At 59.5% G+C, this 22608-nt stretch overlaps 1 protein-coding gene across 2 annotated transcripts in view; it reads left to right on the top strand.

Moving 5' to 3' along the window:
* KCNN3 (potassium calcium-activated channel subfamily N member 3) overlaps window positions 1-22608 on the top strand; it is a 113340-nt gene that overhangs the window by 67893 nt on the left and 22839 nt on the right. Inside the window, exons 4-6 of one of the 2 annotated variants that reach the window (XM_047093012.1) lie at window positions 13381-13395; window positions 14628-14650; window positions 17952-17958. The exons of the other annotated variant lie outside the window; for it this stretch is intronic. Coding sequence (XP_046948968.1) covers window positions 13381-13395; window positions 14628-14650; window positions 17952-17958 — 45 coding nt within the window. The remainder of the gene's footprint in view (window positions 1-13380; window positions 13396-14627; window positions 14651-17951; window positions 17959-22608) is intronic. 2 annotated transcript variants of the gene reach the window in all.

The following is a 22608-nucleotide window of genomic DNA, read 5'->3' on the forward strand; positions in this document are numbered from 1 at the left end:
CGCGGCGGCTGGGGCGGCAGCGAGGCCGGGGAACCGGGGGTGGTGGCGGGGGGGGGGGGCGGGGGGAGCGGGCGGGGCCGGACCACAGGCCGGGTAAGCTGGGTGCCGCGTGCATTGTCCTCGGTGTCCCCCTGTAAACCCGCGTGGAATCTGGTGCGTTCCTCGCCCGTCCTCGCGGCTGACACCTTGCAGTTATGTGTTGTCTCTTCCTCTTGGATGTTGACGATGCCTCACCGGCATTTTCAAGGCTTTGGGAAGTCCCGCCATAAGGAAACTGGTTTCATTTTGTTGAGTCCAGACTTTCTCAAAGGTATTCACCCAGAAACCCTTTTCACTGTGCACTGTGGGAGCCTCGCTATGCGGCGAGCGGTCCGCAGACCGGCAGCCTCGCGTCACCGGGAACCTGTTAGACGTGGAGGCTCAGGCCTCACCCAGAGCCACTAGACAGGATTTGCGTGTTAACAAGCTCGCCTGGTGGGGGGACGCGCGTCCCGCGGGGAGGGCTTGGGTCCAGCCCTAAAGTCCTGATCGTACTCCTGGCTGTACGTTGTGCGGGTCACGGTACCTCTCTGGGCCTCAGGTCTGTCACCTGCAAGCGGGGGTCATAACACCTGCTTTCCAGGCCTTGTCGTCGGTGCTGAGTGGGGCCCATGCGCTGCCTCACCGCGAGAGTGGAAATCAATCGTTGTAACGGGGATCTTTCGGTAACCCCTGGGAATTTCGTGGCCCCTTCATATAATTAGAAGCAAGCAGCTCCTACCATACGAGGACCCATGCTTCCCTGTTTTCTTTCCTCCTTGATCGGAGCCGAGCCTTCCAACACCTGTAACTGAGTTCGCCAAGCCCTTTAAGGTGTCTGAAGCCTCCCACACCCTTGCATCAGCCCTGCGTGCCTGTGATGCTCACTGTGGTTTTTAGACGAGCAAATGGGCTGAACCGGGAACAAAACGTCTGCAAGTGAGTTTCATTGCAAATTGAACCTGCCACGGGTCCATGACTATTTTTGACTCAAAAATAAGCGCGTAGTTTGCAAAGTACTCTGTTGCCTTTTATTTGGCATTGAATGGCCCACCGAGCCTTCTGAGCCCGGGCCGGGCTCCCCTGGCTTCCTGCCCGCAGACGTGCTGAGGTCCCAGCAAAGGCACGGAGTTACAGTGAGCAAGTCCCAGGTCCTCCTAAAGGGCCCCCCCCTCCTCTTGTGAAAAGGCCCTTTGCCCGGACGGCTTCCTCTCGATGGCACCTGAGGCACAGCCCAGCCTTGGCAGCTGCTCCTGGCTCCGAGCTCTGCCGCCAGCTCTCTGTGTGTCGTCTCCGTGGTCTCGGCTTGTTGAGCATCCCCACTTTAGAGCTGAGGAAGCTGGGGGAAAGCGCCGGCCTGGGGTGGAGGTGTGGGAGAGCTGGCACGTGTGGGCACAGAGTGTGAACTCGGCCCACGTATGTCTCCCACCCCAGGCGACTCTCGCCCTCGCAAGGAACCTGTGGCCTGGCCTCTCCCGGGGACCAGGAGCCCCGACCCCAGAGGGTCACGGCCATTCAGCTGGAGCTCAGACCCCAGGCCTCTGCTGTCTGCGCTCCTGCCTCTGTACCGTGGTCCTGGCCGGGGTGGGGGTGGAGGGGGGTGAGGAGGGACTTCTGGGTAAATTCAGGCTGAGTGGAGGTGCCACCCACACGCCCAGTCCTTCCCCCCAGGGGGTTGTCAGGCCTTGCCCCTCCCCCACAGCTGCCCTGGCTGAAGGGAGCTGCCCTGGCCCAAGTTAAAGCCCCAGCGGAGACCTGTCAGCATAGGCCTGTAAAGGCCCAGCGCCTTTACCCGGGGCCGTCCGGGCTCCAGGGCTCCCCGAGGGGTCGCCCGAGGCGCCCTTTGACCCCTGGCACCTCACGGCCGCCGTCGGCCTGCGCCCTGCACCCTGGGTGCCGATACCCGAAGCAGCCCCGGGAGAGCCCTGCGGGAAGCCTGCCCGAGTCCGGCCTTCGGGACTGTGACAACATGTACAAACGAGTGCACTTTTTCCTACTCGGGGAAACACTCCTCTTACCGTGACCAAGCAGTTTCTTTCAGGGCCCAGCTTAAGTGACCATGGCCCTTCCCGGTGTCGGGTCATAGATAAGGGGCAGGAGCCAGTCAGTCAGAGCCTGGCCTGAAGCTGGGCTGCCCTGGGGGCTGTGGCATCGGGCCGCCGGCAGGTGACCTCCATCTGGCCCAGCTGACCCGGGGACGCCTCTGTCCCCGCGGACAGCAGGGGGCACACGGCTTGCCCGAGGTCACAGAGCAGCGTGGCGGTCCTAGAGAACCGCGCATGTGCCGATGCCCAGGGCAGGCTCCGCACCCCGGCGCGGTCGTCGGCCCGGACCCCTGCTCGTCGTGGACACACACTCCCGGGTTGCTATGGAGACCCCTCTTCGGCAAGACGCGTTTCAAAAGACGCTTCTCGTGTCTCAGGTTGGCTTTTATGTGACAGGGACGGGTTTGCACATTTGCTCCTTCTGAGGAAGGAGACGGAGGTGGCCCTCGCCCAGGGCGGGCTGCCCCTGGCTGCCGGCAGGGCAGCGGCAACAGCTTGTTTTCCTTGGACCCGGAGCCGCCTTCCGTCACGGCTGCGGGCCTGACAGCTGTGGCCTGGGCGTTCTCCGGGATTCTCCTGGCCGCCTGCCCGCCTCCCACAGCCCTCCCCCGAGCCTGTCGTGGGAACCTCCTCATTAAGCTCTGTCGCCGCCAGCAGCCCGGCTGGGGGAGAGCCCGGCCTCAGGGGCCGCAGGCTCGAGAAGTGGGCTTTCCTGGCCCCCCCACCCCCCCGCGGGCGTCCCCAGCGCCCTGGGGACGGCAACAAGGACCCTCCAACATTGATGAAGTGCAGAGAGTCTTGTGATCGAGCAGAGGATGACGTGGGCGGGATCCGTAAGGCTTGGCAAACGACCTCCAGCCTCTTGAACGGATTCCCTGTGGACCTTCCCTCCCGGCTCCGAGTTCTGCACACAGCCAGCCTGTCAGCAGGGCTTTGCTGGTGACGGTGTGAACGTTCATCTCTTTCCACACACTTGTGCTTCAGTGAGAAATGGGATTCTGGAGGCCCTGCCCCTGGAACCGGACGGAAACCACCAGTGGCCCGTTCTTTCTCTCGTTCACACAGAGCCAACCTTCCCATGCCTGGGTCTCAGGTCTGGTCTGATCCCTGGGTCTGGTCTGCGCCAGCCAGAAGCCAAGAAGCGAGGACAGCCCCCTCCTCGGCCTCTCCCTGCCACAGACCCCTGCCACTACGGGCAAGGGGCTTCAAGGCTGAGAAAGGAGTGGGGACGCAGTCTAGGGGGCCCCCTGGGTGGGGCTGACACAGCCCCAGGCCGAGCCCTTGTGGGCAGAGCTGAGAAGGGGCTGTGGGTTCTGATGGGCCCCCAGGGGTTTGCGGTGCGGCCGCCAGCGTGGGGTGCACACTGAGACCCACGGGGACGATGGGAAAGACTTCTGTCCAGTCATTTTTATTACAAAACTTCAGCCTTTAAGTACTCACCGTGCGAGTGGATGGTAACTCTTGTGCGCAACGTACGATAAATACACACACAGTAGAGGGGTTCGCGCCCAGAATCTTTGTACCAACGGGAGTCCACGACTTCGAAACCTTGCAAACCACTGGTTGGAGGGTCAGAGGGCTAGTCAGTGAGGACAGGAGAGCACCTGCCACTTTGGAAGAAGCCTGCCCTCCAGCTGGAGGAGGGAGAGGCCAGTGTCCCTGGGGGCAGAGAGGAGCCCAAGGCAGGCAGGTGCCGGGTCTGGACAGTCACCCCAAAACCGAGGCAAGTTCACGGCAGAGCATGTGGGGGGGATCCTCCCTGAGGCCCTGGAAACAAACCTGCTGCATTAAGAACGGGGAAATAATCCCGCAGGTGCAGAAGAACGTTGTTATGAGAGAGACGGAGAGGAGAGAGCAACATTAGAAGGTTCTGGGGCTTCTCTAACGGTGCAAGAGGCTGTGATTTCTGTGCCAGAGAAGAGGGAGCAGATATGAAAGGAAACCGTATTTGGTTCACATAGGCACAGAGTTCCAGAAAACTAAAATTGTCTGAGCAAAAAGAAAATTCACATTGCAGGCACTGAGTTTTTAAAAGGTGTGGGATGTGGAAGACAAACTTAAAAGTTCCTCCAGAATGTAGAACAGAACAAAGAGATGAGAGATGGTGAATCGCGGGTCAGAATTGGAGGTTCTAGAATCAAGGCCAAACCCAAGAACCAGCATAACTTGGAGAAAAAAAGCATGATCAAAGATGTACACCAAGAAAACTTTTCCGGAACTGGCGGCCTGAGGGGTGGGGTGGGGGGTAGGACCAGGCAGATCGGGGGCACCTGGTGGTCCAGTCAGTTCAGCGTCCGACTCTCGGTTTTGGCTCAGGTCACGATCTCACGGTTGGTGAGTTTGAGCCTCGTGTCGGACTCTGTGCTGAGTGTGGAGGCTGCTTGGGATTCTGTCTCTCCCTTGCTCCCTGCCCCGGCTCTCTCTCTCTCTCTCCCTCTTTCCCAAAAAAATATTAAAAGTTTTTGGAAAAGATCAAACAGACGGACACATACAAGAACAGGGAAATGAAGGCATACCTACACGTTTGCAAATAAACTCCTTCTGGAAAACTGCCTGAACCTGAAGGTTCAGCCATCCCGGGACACATGGGCTACACAGAGCACGCTTCTCCTCTGGAACCCTACGTTTCAGACATTAGTGTCATTCCCGCAAGGACACAGGGGACAGAAGTCCTGCTTGGAGTTCTGTGGGCTCAGAAGTTTCGGGGAACGAATCCCAGTAAAGGTCTTGATGGGGTGATGTGAGAGCAAGAGGGGCGGGCAACACCATGGCTGCAAAACCCAACCCCGATGTCAGGCAAACAGCAGACTCTGGGAAGACGAGGAGAAAAAAAAAAAAACAAAAACCGTAATAGGTAGAGGCTGCAAACCCTCAGATTAGAAAGTGGAGGGAAGACAAAGAAGGATGAGTCCGAGCGGACTACCTTCGTCCTCTTAGGTAGAAAAGAATTTTAAAGCCGTATCACTCAATTTTGATAATTAGAGAGATATAGTTTAAATAATTTTTAGACCTAAAGGTAACCACAGGTGGAGTTTGGAAGTGTGACAATGAGGACAGCAGTGGCACCAGCCACGTGTTATGTCACTTAACCACAGCTCTGTGGGGTGTGGGGGCTGCTGTCACTCATCTCTGCCGTCCATGTGAGAAAACTGAGGCACAGGGCGGTCCAAACAACCCGACCTGAGATCCGCAAACCCCGCCCCAGAGCCCCACCTCTCCCCTCTTTGAGAATGTGCCCCCTCCACACCCCTGCACGAGACACAAACAGCGTCAGGAGCAGAAGGACAAAAGAAGTAGGAAGAATTTAAAACCACAGAAAGCGTGAAGCCAGATGAGAAAAAAAACCAAACTCACAGTTGAGAACAGTCAACATAATTGAGTTTCCCTCCGCTGTTCGAAAGCAGTGTCTCCTAGATGGGATTTAAAAGCAAAATTTGATTTCATGCTGTTTACAGAAGAGGTTCCTAAAGCAGAAAGACCTGGAAAAACAAATGAATACCAGAGATTTATTAGGTAAGTACAAACCAAAGGGCAATTGAAGAGAAATCCTCATTTTAAACCAACTAGAATTCAAAGGAAAAAAGCATGAAATGGTCTAGAAGGACCATTTAATATGGATAAAAGTAGCATACACTGGGAACTTTGATGCAAAAATAAGGAGATTGAGACCTGAATCACTGCCTGCTTCAATAACCAATAAATATTGAACTTTGTAGCCTATAAACAAACAATACATCTTTTTAAGCACCCATGGTACATTGACAAAAATCGACCAACTTCTTGGCCACATGTTTCAAAATATCACAAAAAAATCTTCAGACATATTCTCTAACCATGAGGCTCTAAAAGTTCAGCTAAAAGGAAACTTTTTAGGGGAACTTTTAAAGCAATCCCCTCAGCTACACACCTCGGCCAAAAGAGATTTATTCAAAACCACCATTAAAGGCTCTTTTAAAAATTACGATGATGACTGTGTATCTAAATTCATGGTGTGACCAAGTTGTATGTGGAGGGAAAACATCCCTAAAGTTTTTTATTAAGGGGCACCTGGACGGCTCAGTTGGTTGGGCATCCGACTCTTGGTTTCGGCTCAGGTCATGATCTCACGATTTGTGACTTTGAGGCCTGCATCGGGCTCTGTGCTGATGTCGTGGAGCCTGCTTGGGATTCTCCCTCTCCCTCTCCCTCTCTCTGAATAAATATATGAACTTTAAAAAATTTTTTAAAAAGCGTTTTATTAAAAGAAAATTAGGGATTTTAAGGGGGAGTGAGTACTGGTTTTGTGATGTTTTAATAAATAAACGAGAATAGCTTAACTTGTTTTGGAAGAAGATCATTGAGAGGGACTTTGCTAGATATTAAAATGTATTCTAAAACTTAAGTAATTAAGTCCCAGTGGTGTTACTGCAGGTCAGTAGCGATAGATCAGTGAACCCTAAGGGGAAGCCCTGAAATAATCCCTACTATGTAAGAACCCAGTAGATGAGGAAGAAAACCACAGTTGATCTCAGTCAAGGGCTGAGAAGCGATAAGAGAAAGAAAACCAAATAGGAAGCAGTAGGTTCTTCGGTGAATGTTTACGGGGAGATTGGAGATTAGATCCCTGGATGAAAAATCAAATTAGAGCCCGCCTCTCACCAGCCATCGACATGAATTCCAGGCGGATGAAAGAGTCAGATGCGAAAGGAGAAACCACGAGTAAGCTCCAGAAAACAAAGCGAATATTGAATCAATCCTGAGATGGGAAGGAACCTCGGAAGAGAACACGGAGAGAGGGACTGTCGCCTCTGTGCACGGCCTGTGCGCAACTTGAGATTTCCACCCTTCAAAAAATACATGCCTGCTTAAAGAAGCAAATGTTACACGAGGGAAAATATTTGCAGCAAATGTGACAAGAAGTGAACATCCCTGTCACACAAAGCAGTCTCAGAACCCCATCAGAAAAACTCCTCTCGGAAAGCAAAACACAATGCCAAAAGTAAAAACAGACAACCACCGCAGAAGAGATACAAAGGCCGGTGAGAACACACTCCTTCAGCCTGGCTAACCAGAGAACCACACATAGAAACGACACGCAGAATGACTTTTTCTCCTCTGGAGCTGACAAAAATTTAAGTAAGCGTAATGAGGGCTGGAGAAAGCTGTTTTTGTTGGTGGGGGGGTGGTTCCTCCGGGTGGGGGACCACGGGAGACCTCCCTCTGGGTGGGGGGACCACGGGAGACTCCCGCTGGTGCTTCAGCACGGCACCCTGTCCAGTAGTGGAGAGTCAGACACCAAATTAAAGGCCAGGGTTTGAGCAGGTAAGTAAATCACAGCGCGTCCTTAGGATGGGCAGTTGGGTGACGATGTAAAAATCAGCCTGTTGAGGCCTGTAAGGCAGGAAAATAGTCGTGACACAGGGCTTGCCTCGTATGGGGGTTGCGATCTGAAATCGGTACCAGACGTGTGGAAGGTGGTTGGCAACACAGAAGCCCTAAGTGCCCTCCGCGGGGTGTTAGGTGTGATTTCCCCTCCGTTTTATCGTGCTTTCTGCACCCATGTCCTGCCCTCGTGTTCATGCCTCGATGGAATGGGGGGGGGGGCGGCTTCTCCCTCCGCAAGACCCCTCTTTTCATCCTGGGCAGGAGCTCGGTGTCGTGTCAACAGGGCTTGGACGGTCAAGTTGAAGGGCTGCGGTTTTACACACAGTTGTTCTCAGGTGAAGTTCCTCCTGGAGGCCGCGGCCTTGTACTCGACCCGGGCGGGTGTGGGAGCGCGAACCGGGGGGGGGGGGGGGGGGGGGGGAGGGGGGGGGTCTGCAGGCGCGGGGCGGGGTCTGCAGGGTAGGACGGGGTCTCCACCGAGTAGGAAGAGCTAACAGTGGGGCCGGAGGGCGGGGTCTGCAGGGGCGGGGCCGGGAGTGAGAACACGGGGGGGGGGGGGGGGGGGGGGCTGGTGGGCGGGGCCGACAGGGGCGGGGCGGGGAGCGGTGACAGGTGGGGCTGGGGGGGCGGGGTCTGCAGGGGCGTGGCCGAGAGTGCGAACCGGTGGGCGGGCGGGGTCTCAGTGGCCTCGGGATTCAGGTTCAACGGTGAGGTCAGCCAGCAGGGGCTTGGGGCTGGGTCTCTCCTCCAGGGTTGTCCCCCATTCCCGGTCCTAGCAGCGCCCCTTCTGGTTTCAGGGGCCTGTCTGACATTTTTCCGCATCTTTACTCCTCTACACTTTCTCTCTCTCGGTGGTTTGTGATTCAGCAAGGCTTCTCCACATTTGCGGTGATTTTGTGCTATTTGACACTTCAGCACGTGACGGTTCACTTGTGACTAGCGTATTCGCCTTTTATGTTAAATAATAATAGATGACCCCTCTTAGGAGGGTCAAGAACTGGAGAAATGATGAATTTCTGTAAATCCAGCATTCCTAAGCGGGGCCACAGGCACCCAGGGGCTGAGCTAGGACGGGAAATGGGGGAGGACACATCATGTCCCAAATGGCAGCTCATTGAGTGCCCCCCGGACACCCCCCGTTACCTAGACACCTACTTGCCCGCTGTGCACGGCCTACGGCTTTTGGCCCCGCCACAGTCCCCTGCTGGCTGGGTCACCAGCCCTGACACCCGGTCACACTCTCCCAGGACGCTCGTGGGAGCTGCCTGCCATCGGGACTCCTGCGGGCCGGCCCACACATGCCGACACGGGCCACGTGGGCCTGGCACCCCACAGGAGAGGGCCCAGGGCCCAGGTAGCAAAACTCCTTTTGGAAACTTTAAACATGTCTCGGCTGAGCCAACATATGCTCAGCGGGTGTCGGTGCACAGAGGCCGAGTCCCGCGATGGACACGACCCGGCTGAAGTCAGAGGACGGCCTGGCTCCTGGTTCTACTGTCTACCTTGCGCACTGTTCATGTACTTAACCTGACCAGAGTCCTACAGCCTCTGCTGGACACGCCCTGGGACCAGGAAGTCGCCAGTCTAAAAGACCGTTCCTTCTGTGCAGACAGCTCTGACATAGAAGCACCTTCCTGATGCTGGTTATAATTAACCTTCTCCCAGTTTGTGACTTGGGTCCTGACTCTGTTTTCCGTATCAACACAAAAGAAATTCAAGCAACACAGGTTGGTGTTTCAAGCACCTCCATCTGGCCAGAGATGGTTTCGGGCTCCTACGGCGGTGACCGTGGGCGAGCTAGCCACGGGACAGCAGGACCTCTGATTCCCAGAAAGCCCTCGGCAGGGGGAGAGCGTTCAGCTCACCGCAGGCCTGCACTGCGGCGGGCTGGTGTTCCCTCTTCCACCAGAGGCCCCTGAGATATTCAAGAACCCGTCTCATCTTCTTGAAACTGATGGTCTCTGCTCCTTGGACTCCGTTCTGACCTGACCTCTCCCTCCTGCTCGTCCGAGTCCCCACCGGGTGGAGGCCCCAGACCGAATCCAGCGCCCCTAATGTTACACCACCCCCTCTCTTCTTGGCATCCTTCTCCTTCTTTTTTTTTTTTTTTTTTTTCAACGTTTATTTATTTTTGGGACAGAGAGACACAGAGCATGAACGGGGGAGGGGCAGAGAGAGAGGGAGACACAGAATCGGAAACAGGCTCCAGGCTCCGAGCCATCAGCCCAGAGCCCGACGCGGGGCTCGAACTCACGGACCGCGAGATCGTGACCTGGCTGAAGTCGGATGCTTAACCGACTGCGCCACCCAGGCGCCCCGGCATCCTTCTCCTTCTGACGCAGCTTGAGAGTGGCCGGGCAGGCACGGGGCCTGGGACGGAGGAGTGAGACCCGGGACAGCACGCAGCCCCGTGCTGTCCCCTTGACCTCTCCCCAGCGCATGCGGACGGCCCGCTCGGCCCGAGTCCTGCGGCGAGCGTCCAGCACCCTGGCCCCGGGAGGCACCACCAGACAGGAACCACAGCTGAGGGTCGGGCTGGGAGGCCGCTAAGCCACGTGGGGATCCGGTGGGGCTCACGGCGTCCAGAGGCTCGTGTCCTGCTCCCAGCCTTAGCAGGGGCGGGCGTCCAGCCTGGGGTCCGTCGCTCCCCCTCGGTCGTCTCCGTGATGAAAGCTGTAGTTATCCGGCCAGCGGCCTGAGTGCCGAGGGTCGGGGTCTCCTCCCCTGCTTTCTGGACCGTCTCTTCCAGTCTTTCCTCTGCCAGATCTGCTTCCCTGGACTGGACATCGTCTGTCGTGCCCGCCGTCGTGCCCGCCCCAGAGACCTGCCTACCAGCTCGGGAATGCCCCGGCCTCCCAGAGCAGCATGCTTTAGTGCGAACAGCTTGCTAAATAATGGTGTTATTCGTCATATTGGGTCCAGCTACTCACCAGGCACTGTGTTAGGGGTTAAATATACCTTAGAAGACAAAACACACGGTTTTTCCCCTCACGGGGCTTATAGTTTCCCGGGGAAAGCCCGTAACGGGGACCAAATGAGCGATTTCACATCTAGGCTACGTGCTGCGAAGAAGTTAAACACAAGGTTGCAATATTTTTTTTTTTTTTTTTTTTTTAAGTAATGGGGTTGGACAGCCACATCCTGCTCAGCCGGGACGTGCCTGGAAGGTTGCTCTGGAGAGGTCATGCGTCAGCAGAGAACGGCTGAGCCGTTTACAGACCAAGCGGGCAGGCCGTCCAAGAAGAGGGAACAGCATGTACAGAGGCTCTGCGCCGGCAAAGGGCGCGGTGCGCGGAGTCACCAGAAGGACAGAAGATGGACGGACGTGTGGCCGTGGCCTGAGCTACGGAGGGGGCGGGAGGCCCACGGTGGGGGCCTTGGGCGGTGCTAGGGCATGGAAGCCAAGGGCGGAGGGAAGCCTCTGAAGATTCTTACCTAGAAGAGTAACACGGTCTGGTTCGTTCCAAGAACATGGGTCCGGCACCTGCCTGGAGAGGAAGCCGGAAGTAGGGAGGGAGCCACTTTGCTGTGTCCGGGAGGGGAGGTGGGGCCCTGGCAGGAGAGCTCTCAGACGCCCCGTGTGCATCCAGGCCGATTCACATGCGTTTTCTCACAAGCCGGTGTCCCGTACATCAAGTCCATGTTCAGAATCAGCGTACGGCCTGTTACTGCTTTCTGCTTCTGTTTCTGTCTTCTTTTTCTCAGGAGCTTTATCAGTGAGCACTAGCTTTTGACTGCAAGTGACAGGAAACTCAGAATAATAGCAGCTTAAACAAAATGGAAGTTTCTTTGTTATGCAAAAGAAGACTTGGAAAGGTCAGTCCAGAGCAGATATGGTGCTCCATAGCATCGGCGACCCAGGCTCCTTCTGTCTTGTGGCCCTGCCAGCCCTCGGGCATGGTTTCTTCCTCATAGTTCAAGAAGGCTGCTGGAGCTCCAGCCATCCCACTTACCTTCTAGCCTGCAGGAGGGAGGAAGGGACAAAATAAGATGTGTGCTCTCCCTTTAAAGACTTGTCCTGGAAGGAACACACGTCGTTTTCATTCACATCCAGTGGTCGGTTACACGGATGGAAAAATATAGTCTTTATTATCGATAGTCCTTGCTCATTCCTGGGTTCTTTTACTGACGAAGAAGGGGAGAAGGGCTGCTGGGTCATAAGTTCCTCCGGGGCTCAAAACCACTCACGCTGCCCGCACTCTCACTCTGTGCTCAGGCATCGGACTGCTATTCCTACTCTGTAATGTCTCTCAGATCCTCTCTGCCCGCCACCTCGCCCGGCCGCAGCCCTGCCGCCTCGCACGCGGCCGTAGGGGTAGCGTGTGTGGCGTCAGCCTGTACTCCCACGGGGACGTCTCTTACCCCTGAAAACCTTTCACTGCTCCCTCGGGATCGCAGCCCCTGCTCTACCCTTTAGCGTCCAGGGCCCCCGCAGTCCCACCTAGACCACCTGTGGTGAAACCAGCTTGGTTCAAGTTCAGTAACATTAGCAAAGATCGTAATAGCACCTTGCATTCCTACATGTAAGTCTGCTGCGTCCCGAATCGAAAGCGGGTGGCAAAAAGTCAGAAAGCCCAGACTCAAAGCCGAGCCCTGATAGGGGACTGGCTGTGCCACCTTGGACGAGTCACTTGCCCTTCGTGAAGTCAGACCCCAGCCAGTCCCCTTCCTTCCCCGGGCCTCGTTCTGATCTGCAGGTTGGAGCTTCAAGCTGTCTTGCCTCCTTCGCGGGGTTATGAAGCTCCGAGAGGAGGAGGTGAAAAGCCGGGAGACCATGAAATCCAGGACCCGGGTCTGCTGCTTCCGGGCCGCCCTGGGAAGGGAGCAGACAGGTAGAGCCCCAGTCCCCTTCCGGGGCATTAGGGCCCGAGAGCTCAGCCAGGCTCAGTGACCCGTCCCGTCCCCCGACTTGCAGGGCGGGGAGGCCTGGCGCCCTGGGGTCCCGACTGCCTGCTGCAGGGCTCTCGGGGTGTTAAATGGGGAGGGGTGTCTTACGTGAGTGTGTTGGGGCCAAGGGAGAAAGAGAAAAATGGGCGAAGCACATGTAGTCTTTCTTCAGTTCGGGCTGTGAAGTCCTCTGATCGTCTGGGGACGTGCTGTCTGGCCCCTAGGCTGACGCTGACGGTGCCATGAAGAGCGCCGAGGTCCAGCGGGAAGCCACTTCCCGCTCTCAGGTACATGGCCCTCGGGGCCACGCCTCAGCGTGGGGCGGGGGGCAGACGGTCTTCGCGAAAGTGTAGGTCAGAAGTAATGACGTGAACACTATGTCGTCAGGCTTACAGAGTTAAGGAAACGTGAGTCTGGGTAACTGGGTCCAGCTTTGTAATTACCTCGTCAAGCTTAGTGTGTGCGAGCGCTCCCCTCAGTTACCAGCACCCGTAATTTGTTTTGTTCTTGTGTATAATTTAAAGTGCGGGTCTTATTTAGGGAGCAGCGTGTCTCGAGGCTTTCGTCATTTCGGAAATTAGACGGTGCCCTCCTGAGCTTGCCAGACGGTCGCTGTGGCCAAGTTAGGCCCAAGGGCCGGTGGGGCTCTGGGCCGGGGTCTCGGAAGCCCCAGGCGAGGGTCACCTCAAGCCCGGGGGAGGGAGGGAGCCGTTTGTCACGTGCTGGTTGTGTGCACGCATCCTCCCCATCGCCCTCTCGGTAATCTCTTCCAGTGTTTTCTCCAGCACTGAGAGAAACGGGCCCAGGGCGGTGGGGGCCTCGGCCGCCGTATGAGCTTCCTCGATTGCTTCTCCCCCAGCGGAAGGCGAGTCCCTAAGAGAACGTCCACCTGAGTGCCGGCACTTGTAGGAGGCGAGCGCATGGGGAACCTGTCTTCTGTTCACAGCCGTGTGGGTACCCGCCCCGAGAGGCCGATGCACCTACGGGCCTCCCTCCGGGGTCCTCCGGCTCCCGGGTGCCTCCCGGCCTGGGCACTTCCAGCCTGGCCCTCCCTGACCCATCAGAGCCCCGAGACCCCAGGGCCCAAGGCCCCTCGAGCTAACGGTCCGACAAACCTGTGTTTGGGTGAGCGGGTGACGACGTTGGCAGTGGGGTCCTTCTGTCTCCTGCAGGCTCTGGACGGTGGTTCCGTTGCCCAGGATGCGTTTCATGAAACCGCTCGCCAGGTAAAAGCAGATATGTGCTCACCCAGGGGCCATCACCATCACTTTCGTTACCGCCAGCAGCCCCGAAGCTAATCAGGACAGATCTGACCCAAAAATAAATTCAGGAGGCCTTCCCTCCGCGCCTCCTGTGTCTCCCTCCTTTGGGGGGGCCAGACTTTCCTCCGCATCTGTTCGCTTCCTGGCACTCAGACAGCTGTGTGGCCTTGTCTGCAGTTCCTGGGCTCTGCCTGTCCCCAGGTTCTTGTCTGCTTCGGACGCTCCCTCCTCTGGGGTCTTGGCCAGTGCAGGGGCAGAGTGGGCTGTAGTTTCCGGGCAGGCTTGTTTCCTGGTAGCGCATCGTGAGCATCTTCTGTGATGCTACTTCCTGTAAAGCAGAGCGGGGCCGGGTGCCGGGGTGAAGGGGCCGGGGGCTCGCTGGGCGACAGGCGGAGGAAGGGGCCCGCGCGGCGGCCCGAGCCCAGCCGTGGCACCGGCCCACCCTCTCCTGCCCCGTTGCCGGGACCTCCTGTATTCAGGGGTCTGAGGTCTCGGCCGGGGGCCGGCAGAGGCTCCGTGGAACTTGGAGCCCCTTGGTTTGCAGAGGGGGCGGTGCTGGGGCAGGGCTGCTTGCGTCTGTGGTCCGTGCCCAGCCGCAGGCTCCCCAGAGACTGGGCAGGGGCGGGGTGGGGGGCCGAGTGCGATCAAAGAAACCTCCACCGTTGGGCTGGAAGGGGTTCTGGGCACGTTTGGCCAAATCCTCCCATTCGCGGATAAGGAAGCCCAGGCCCAGGGTCCCACAGCAAACTGGAGTCTGAGCCCCCAGCTGGGTCCTCTCCTGGGGCAACCACCGCGGTGCCCACATGGCTGGTGGCTCAGGCCGAAAGAGGCGGCTGGAGGTTGAGGGCACAGGCCCCAGCGTGCCCCTCTCCGGCCTCCGTCACTTTACCTAGAAGGAAGGGGTTCGCTGCGTTAGGGGTAACCGCAGGACTGTGACTCCCAGGGGCAAAGTCCCCTGCCCAGGTCCTGACCGTACGTCTGTGTGTCCCTTCCTGAGAGAGTCCTGGCCTCTGGGCTAACGTACCCTTGGAGGAGCCTGTTCCGTGGGCAGAGACCCTCAGGGCAGCCATCTCCGTGCTCCTCGGGACACTTGTCACCACCGGGTCAGTTTAGGGCAAGCCTCCTGCGGATCTGTGTCTCCCCACGCGGCCCCTTGAGGCAGCCGGGGAAGGAGCTGGCTGGGCCCGTTCTCAGAGGTCAGCGACAGGGTGACCTGACACCATGCCCTGCGGACCCTGCAAGCGAGAAGGGGTCTCTCGGGGCCGTCTCGTGCCCCTTGCCCTCCCCCAGCAAGAATGTCTCAGTTCAAGAGGCGGGAAAAAGGAGTCGGGATGAGGAGGGTAGTCTGGCCCCAGCTGTGTCCCCTCCTGCTCCCGGGACCGGGAGATGAGTCAGGAGGGCGTGAGCCCCTCGGCCCAGGCCCCGGCTGGGAGCCTTTCCTTCCGGCTGCTGCTGTCCAGGACGCTGGGGCACGCCAGCTACGGAGGCTCACAGATTCCTCCTGTAGGAAAGCGCCCCGCCACCCCCACCGCCCGCCACCCGCCACCCCGGCAGGGAAAGATGGGTGCGTGCTGGCTCTGTCCATTCTTCCTCACATGGCACTGAGCTTCTGGATTAGCATGACTTCTGATGTGTTCCAGAATTCTCCACGTAGTCGTGTGAACCACGGTCTGGGTGGTTTGGCTGTGGGACAGGTGGGCCCCCCCAGACTTGTCACTCTTCACCTAGTCAGAGCCCACCCCCCGCAGTCCGGGGACACGTGCCCCCCGGGTGCCCAGGCCTGTGGGAAGAGGCCAGAGGCAGCCACACTCCACGTGCAGAGACCGCTAGTGGTCAGGGAAGGCCCCGCAGCCACGCCGCCCCCTCCCGGGGGCCCACTCTTCCCGTGGCAGGGGGAGGCTCTACGCCCTGAGCAGGAAGCCTCACTGCGCTGGGAAACCGCAAGGAGAAAACTTCTTTCCGGGACTTTCTTCCATCTTCTTCCTCTTTGTTTTTGGTCCCCGGGGTGGTCCCCACCTCCCTCCCACACAGCCCTGCCCAGGCACCGCCACAGCGTCTGTTCACCTGGGGAGCGGCCCGCCTTTAGTTCTCTTTGGAAGTCATAAGTGAGAGGACAAAGCCTCCCTTCTTCCCTCTGAGGCTCCAGCCAGGACCACCGCCTACGGGGCATTGCCCTCCAGGGGGCCGCGTGCACACTGAAGTCTCCGGGAACGGCATCCCGCGGAGTTGCACAGTGTGCAGCCTCGCCAGCTGAGCAGGGCGGCCCTGGCGTTGGCTCACCCCCTGTGAAGGCGGCTCATGCGGATCCGGGATGAGATGCCTGAGAAAGGCCGGATCCCCACAGTCTCTCCAATCAAGCCCTCTGAGCCTCCCCTTCCTCAGAGGCACGAAACGGTCAAGAGGGGCCAGACCCAAGCTCACACGGGGGCTCTGTCGCCTGGCGGGTGTTTTATCCCGCGCAAGTTCCCTAGCACGGCTGAGCCTGGGTTTCCGGTTCAAGACCACAGCACGTGGCCATCCTAACCTTGTGGCCGTGAACACGAAGCGCGTAAAGGCCGGCCCACGTGGCGCGTGGTAAAGGCCGTCGTTCCCTCGTGAAGCAGAGTGGACGTGCAGCCTCCCCACCTGGCAGAGAGAGTCCCAGAGACACTGCGAGACGAGCGGTCTCTGAGGAGACCCTCCCCGAGAGCCCCAGCCACTGGGCCGCTCTGTCCGTACGTGGGAAGCTGAGAACGTGGCCCCCGGGTCGGCTCCACGACGGATGGCGGATGGCGGGAACGGGCCGGACCGGGAGGACAACAGCTCACGCTTGGCGCCGGGGTCCGTGGTGCCGAACAAAAGCCAAGGGTGGCAGCTGTGAGAGGGGGGAGGGCAGGGAGGCCATGCAGGAGGGCAAGCCCAGGGGTGAGCGCACCGTCAGCTCCCGTCACGGAGAAGTGGGGGGCGGGGGGGAGGCAGCTCTGTGGAGGGCACCTGATCCGGGACGGCTTTCTGGAGGAGGCGACTTCCTGGGCCCAAGGGGCCAGAGTGAGTGAAGCCCAGCACGGGAGCGGTCCAGTATGGGGTGGAGAGGGGCCCAGTAGTGGGCAGGGGGTGGTATGGGGTGGGAGAGAGGCCCAGCAGATGCTTGCCAGGGCATCCGCGAGAGGCTCGGAGCGTCGGTGGGCCCAGCCTCTTTCGCCGGGCGGAGTTCGGACTCAATCCTGTACCAAAGCCACTGCTCCCAACCTTATTTGTTTCTCTTGCTCCGGCGACACAGGAGAAACCCAACCTAGGCGGTCCCCGGTTTATAGGGTCCCCCTGCTTCCTTGCCCAAGGACAAGGCGAATCAGAGCACAAGAGAGCAAAGCGAGGTCGTCGTAGGGGCAAGCTTTGTACGTTCCCCGACGCAAAACGTGGGCTGTTCACGAGCATCAGGTGTTCGGCCACTGCTGGTTCCGGACCGACGGTGGTTGTAGCCCAGAGCGTGCACGCCGAGGTCACCCTCCGCCCCACCCTCGGCCGGTGGGAGCCGCGGCGGGCACGAAGCAGGGAGGATCTTGTGTTTGGGGAAGACTTGCCTGGCGACCGAGTGGGGCACGGGTTGGAGCAAGGAGGCCGGCTGGGGACACTGAGGCAGTGGTGCAGGTGGGTGCCGCTGGGGGCGTGGCTGGGACGGGCAGCGAGTGCGGGCTGTGGGGGAGCCAGCGGAGGCCAGGTGTCCCCGCGTGGCCGGGTGGTGGCGTTTACTGCCCGCAGGTGGGAGATGGCAGGAGGAGGAGGAGGAGGGCCCCGGGGCGGGGCGGGCGGGCAAGTCAGCTGACCTGCCCTTTCCCTCGGCGAAGCCCCAGGCTGGGGCCGGGCTGGTGTCAGAGGGTGGGAGGTGCCCGTTGAGTCCGTGGACACAAGATCGCCGGGGGAACAGACCTGTGTCCGTTCGTTGCAGGCCCTCGGTGTCTGGCCGCCCCGTAGGGACACAGTCCAGGTTTGCAGAGTAAGTGCAACTGAGCTGAAGGAAACGAAGGGGGCCTCCCGGCAGGGGGAGGGCAAGAGACCGACTGAGTCAGTGACCGGGAAAGAGGAGAGGAGAGATTGGGGGTGCGGGTCAGAGGAGGGGGACACGGGGGACGAGGGAGAAGGCCGAGCGCAGAGGCTCCGGAAGGAACGACGGAAGGGTGGGGGGGGGACACAGGGCCTGGCCCGCGGCCACCGCCTCCCCGCACCGGCAAACGCACACTTGCCACGGTCCAGTGCTTCTTCCAAACATACTGTTTTTCTCCGGTTTCGTGCTTTTTATTAAACATTTCCAAATCAGGAAACACGGAAATATTTTTTAACACAACGAAAGAAAACATTGCGAGCAGAGAAACTGACTCAGAAGGGTTTGCCAGATGAGCCAGCTGGTTTCCCGTTGCAGAGCCGTTCGGAGAGGGTGACGGCACCCGTCGTGAAGCAAGTGGACTGGCGTCTGGGTCCCCCGGCCGCCGCCTCCGTGGGCAAACCGGAGAGGCTGGCCGGACGCCTCGGCACCACAGGGGAGGAGGAGACCGGGCGGAGGAGAGCTGCTCGCCCCGGGAAGGCTGAGCTGGGCCTTCTCGCCTGAGTCCCTCCCGCCTGTCAGCGAGGCCACGTCCACGTGCGACCCCAGGCCCGCGTTTGGCAAAAGTCCGCCCAGAAAACCGCCGGCGGAGACGTGCGTGCCACCGCCTCCGCGAGAGGGTCCGCGGGAACTGTGTCCGCAGAAGGGAACGGCCACATCTGCTCGGTGGCGGGTCGCGGCTGGTTCGGTGGGCGTGGTGGCGGCGATGGCTTTCTCCCCTTTCAGAAACGACCGGAGGCCCTGCCCCCCACTCTGCGAGCTCTTAGAAATAAAGCATGAGAGCTGCCTCGGAGAGACCCTCGGCCGTGGCCTTGCGTCGCCCGGCAGGAGGGAGCCCCCTCACTCTCCTCGACTCAGAGTCAGCTCTTACAACTCAGGACGCCGGCCGCGAAAGTAACGCGGGGGGCCCTGTGCACACGCCGCCTGGGCCTGGGGTCCCCGTGGGCAGCCTGGCTCCCCACAGCTGTGCGTCTCACATTTCCAGATGCTTGCTGGGGAAAGGCTTTTTAAGGCGGGAAAGAACTTCATTGGTTTTGTTTGCCCTGACGTGAACTGGCCTGCGGCTGCGACCACCAGCCTGGCCCATCGGCCGCTCGGGGTCCCCGACTTCCGAGGCCGGCGGCTCTCACCGGCCGCAAGCGGCTCAGACGCCCCTGAACTTAGGCTGACGGGACACCCTTGGGGAGTGGCAGCGATTTCCCCGAAGCTGGCATTCCGAGGGCACCCGGTCATTCCTTGATTCTAGGGACGCGGCAGGGGCAGGGGCAGGGGCGGGAAGAGGCCCCGGCGCTCGTGAGCGGCTCCCCTCAGTGGGAGCTGGCCAGGCTCGCCAACCCCCCGCTCCCTCCCGGCCACCGCCCTGCTGCTCACGGCAGCTCCGTGTAGAATCAGCCTTTTCGCTTACTTGGGGTAAGAGCCCCTGTGCTGCCGGCTTGCGATAGAGACAAAATGAGTCATTCACTCATTCATTCAACCCATGTGAACCGACTACTGGAGACAGCGCAGCAGACTGTACAAAACGTCCTGCCCTGGAGACTTCTGCTCTAACGGGGCCGACAGAGCATATATCCTATGAGGTGGCGGTGTGTTCGTGGGGCAAAGGGGGGCGGTATGGCCCGTGTAAACAGGGTGACCAGGGAGCCCCTTACGGAGACCCTGACGTTTGAGCAAAGACCCGAAATCATCTGAGGCAAGTGCTTTCTGGGTAAGCGGGTACCAAAGTCAGGGGTGAGGCTGGGCTGTTGTGGGGCCTGCAGACACGCTGATCACAGCAGAGCAGTGAAGAGCCACGGATAGACTGTGGGCCACAGGAGCCCTGGGGTGGGGGTGGGGCCACAGGGAGAGGGGTCCAGTGGGGGGGGCCCAGAGGGAGGGGGAGGGATGGGGGGCAGAGTCCCAGGAAGAGGGGGTCCTGGTGGGAGGGGCCCCAGGGAAAGGAGTCCCAGTGGGAGGACTCCAGGGTGGGAGAGGCTGGGGGTGGGGGGGCCCGTTGGGAGGGGCCCGGGTGGGAGGGGAAAAGGCAGTCCATAGGAGTTCACCGTGTCAGTTATCTGTCGCTGCATAACAAGTTGCCCCATAATTCAGCAGCTTGAGACGGCAGATGTTGCCGACGTCACAGTTGCTGAGGGTCAGGGATTCGGGGGCAGCCTGAGCGGGCACCTCGGCTCGGGTTTCTCGTGAGATTGCAGTCAAGCTGCCCCCCGGGCTGCGGTCTCCTCTCAAGGCTCAGGTTAGAGGGTCTCTGCTTCCAAGCTCGCTCACCCCGTTGTGGGCATGCTGTGGCCCCTCACCAGGCGGGCCTCTCCGTAGGGTCACCTCACGGCACGGCCAGTGGCTTCCCCCGGACGGGAGCGATCCCAAAGAGAACAAGGTTCAGGTCGCTCGGCACAGAGGCCGTGGTGTTTTTATAGCTGGATTTCAGAGCTGATGGCCCATCGCTTCCGCCGTGTTCTGTCTGTCAGAGACAAGTCGCCAGGGCCAGCCCGCTCTCGGAGGAGGGGATTACAAAAGTACGTGGAGGAGGCAGGGGACCGTGTCTGAGGCTGTGACCACACTCCTGGGGTGCGATTTCATCCCTGTGGCGCCCGGAAGCAGGCACAGCTAGACCACACGCTGTCCAGGTGTCTGTACCTGTGCGGAAAGACGCAGGAAGCTTGTGCCCCGGCGGCTGCGGTGCCCGAACACAAAGAGCACATGAGGCCATCCAGCAGGCAGGTTGCACAGTGAGCTCAGGGACGCTCAATTTGTTTCTAGGCTTCCCAACTGAATTTTACATTAGCGTATTTTTGGGGTCTCTTAGGTTTGGTTCCGTGTTCAATATTATGGAAGTTATGCAAGGATACGCTTAGAGTCCGTTGTTCTGTGCTGTTTGCTGCCCTGCCCCCGATCTTCCCATTTACCCTTCTCCAGAGAGAGCACTCTTCCGGAGGGAGCATCTCTCCAGAGGGAGCACTTCTCCGGAGGGAGCACTCCCCTGAGGGAGCATCTCTCCAGAGGGAGCACTCCCCCCAGGGAGCACTCCTCCAGAGGGAGCATTCCTCCCAAGGGAGCATCTCTCCAGACGGAGCACTCTCCCGAGGGAGCATCTTCCAGGGGGAGCACTCCCCCCGAGGGAGTATCTCTCCAGAGGGAGCACCGCTCAGAGGGAGCATTCCTCCTGAGGGAGCATCTCTCCAGAGGGAGCACCTCTCAGAGGGAGCACTCACCCCAGGGAGCACTCCTCCAGAGGGAGCATCTCTCCAGAGGGAGCACTCCTCCGGAGGGAGCATTACCTCGAGGGAGCATTACCCCGAGGGAGCATCTTCCCAGGGGAGCACTCCCCCTGAGGGAGCATCTCTCCAGAGGGAGCACCCCTCAGAGGGAGCATTCCTCCCAAGGGAGCATCTCTCCAGATGGAGCACTCTCCCGAGGGAGCATCTTCCAGGGGGAGCCCTCCCCCCGAGGGAGCATCTCTCCAGAGGGGGCACCTATCAGAGGGAGCACGCCCCCCGAGGGAGCACCTCTCCAGAGGGAGCACTCCTCCAGAGGGAGCACTTTTCCCAGGGGAGCATCTCTCCAGAGGGAGCACTCCTCCGGAGGGAGCACTCCCCCGAGGGAGCATCTTCCAGGTGGAGCACTCCCCCCGAGGGAGCACCTCTCCAGAGGGAGCACTCCTCCAGAGGGAGCATTCCTCCCAAGGGAGCATCTCTCCAGAGGGAGCACTCTCCCGAGGGAGCATCTTCCAGGGGGAGCACTCCCCCCAAGGGAGTATCTCTCCAGAGGGAGCACTGCTCAGAGGGAGCATTCCTCCCAAGGGAGCATCTCTCCAGAGGGAGCACTCCTCTGGAGGGAGCACTCCCCCAAGGGAGCATCTTCCAGGGGGAGCACTCCCCCCAAGGGAGTATCTCTCCAGAGGGAGCACCGCTCAGAGGGAGCATTCCTCCTGAGGGAGCATCTCTCCAGAGGGAGCACCTCTCAGAGGGAGCACTCCCCCCAGGGAGCACTCCTCCAGAGGGAGCATCTCTCCAGAGGGAGCACTCCTCCGGAGGGAGCATTACCTCGAGGGAGCATTACCCCGAGGGAGCATCTTCCCGGGGGAGCACTCCCCCCGAGGGAGCATCTCTCCAGAGGGAGTCCTCTGCCCTCCTGTGCTCCTTCGTGCCAGGGCGGGCTCCACGTCTGCGGGTACCATGCGTGTGCTGCTGCTTTCCCAAACTTCAATTGTGCGCCCACCGGCCCCCCAGGTGGAGGATGAGGACACAGCCCCTCGCCCGCCCACACCCCGTCCTGCGCAGCCTTCTCTGCTCGTCTGGCCTGCACTCCCCGGACTCTTCACAGCTGGGCCTGTAGCGAAGGATGGCGGCTCCTTTCCTGCAGGTCTTTTTGTTTCTCCCGGGTAACGACCACGTTAGTCCGTTTGCCCGCTCCTTGTGTGTGTTTATCACGAAGTCAGCTCCACATTCTGGCAGCCGTCCAACTTCCCAGGACGTTCGGGCACGTTCGGTTTTCCATCGATTTTAACTTCTTGGGCAGCGTCTTGGAGAGATGTGTCCCAGAGCCTCTGGCCTGCTCTAGCCGGGGCGCGTGGCCCTCCAGGCCTGGCACTCGGCCGCATCCAAGGACCACCCGCCACCGGCCCCCTGGGCCTCCCTCCTGGAGGGTCTCGCTTCCTCGGTCCGGGGGTTCCTCCTTTCTTCGGGTGACACGCAGCTTCCTGTGGCCTCCAGTGACAGGTGCAGAGGAGACAGATGTTTGAGGCTCTTGCACATCTGAAAGTGTCCTCCCTCCACCTTCTGACTTAACTGACACCTTGGCTGGTTTGGAAATAATTTCCCTTTGGAATTTTGAAGCCTTTATTTCATGGACTGCTGGCTCCCAGGGTTGCTGTCAGAGTCCAAAGTTACTCTGATTTCTGATTCATCACATTTGACCTCTCCCTCCCTCCCTCCCTCTCTCCCTCCCTCCTTCCCCTCTC

This window comes from Lynx rufus, unplaced genomic scaffold (genome assembly GCF_022079265.1).
Source record: "Lynx rufus isolate CCGP_SWC_20201006 ecotype Redwood Valley unplaced genomic scaffold, mLynRuf1.p SCAF_31, whole genome shotgun sequence".
NCBI classification, from domain to species: Eukaryota; Metazoa; Chordata; class Mammalia; order Carnivora; family Felidae; genus Lynx; species Lynx rufus.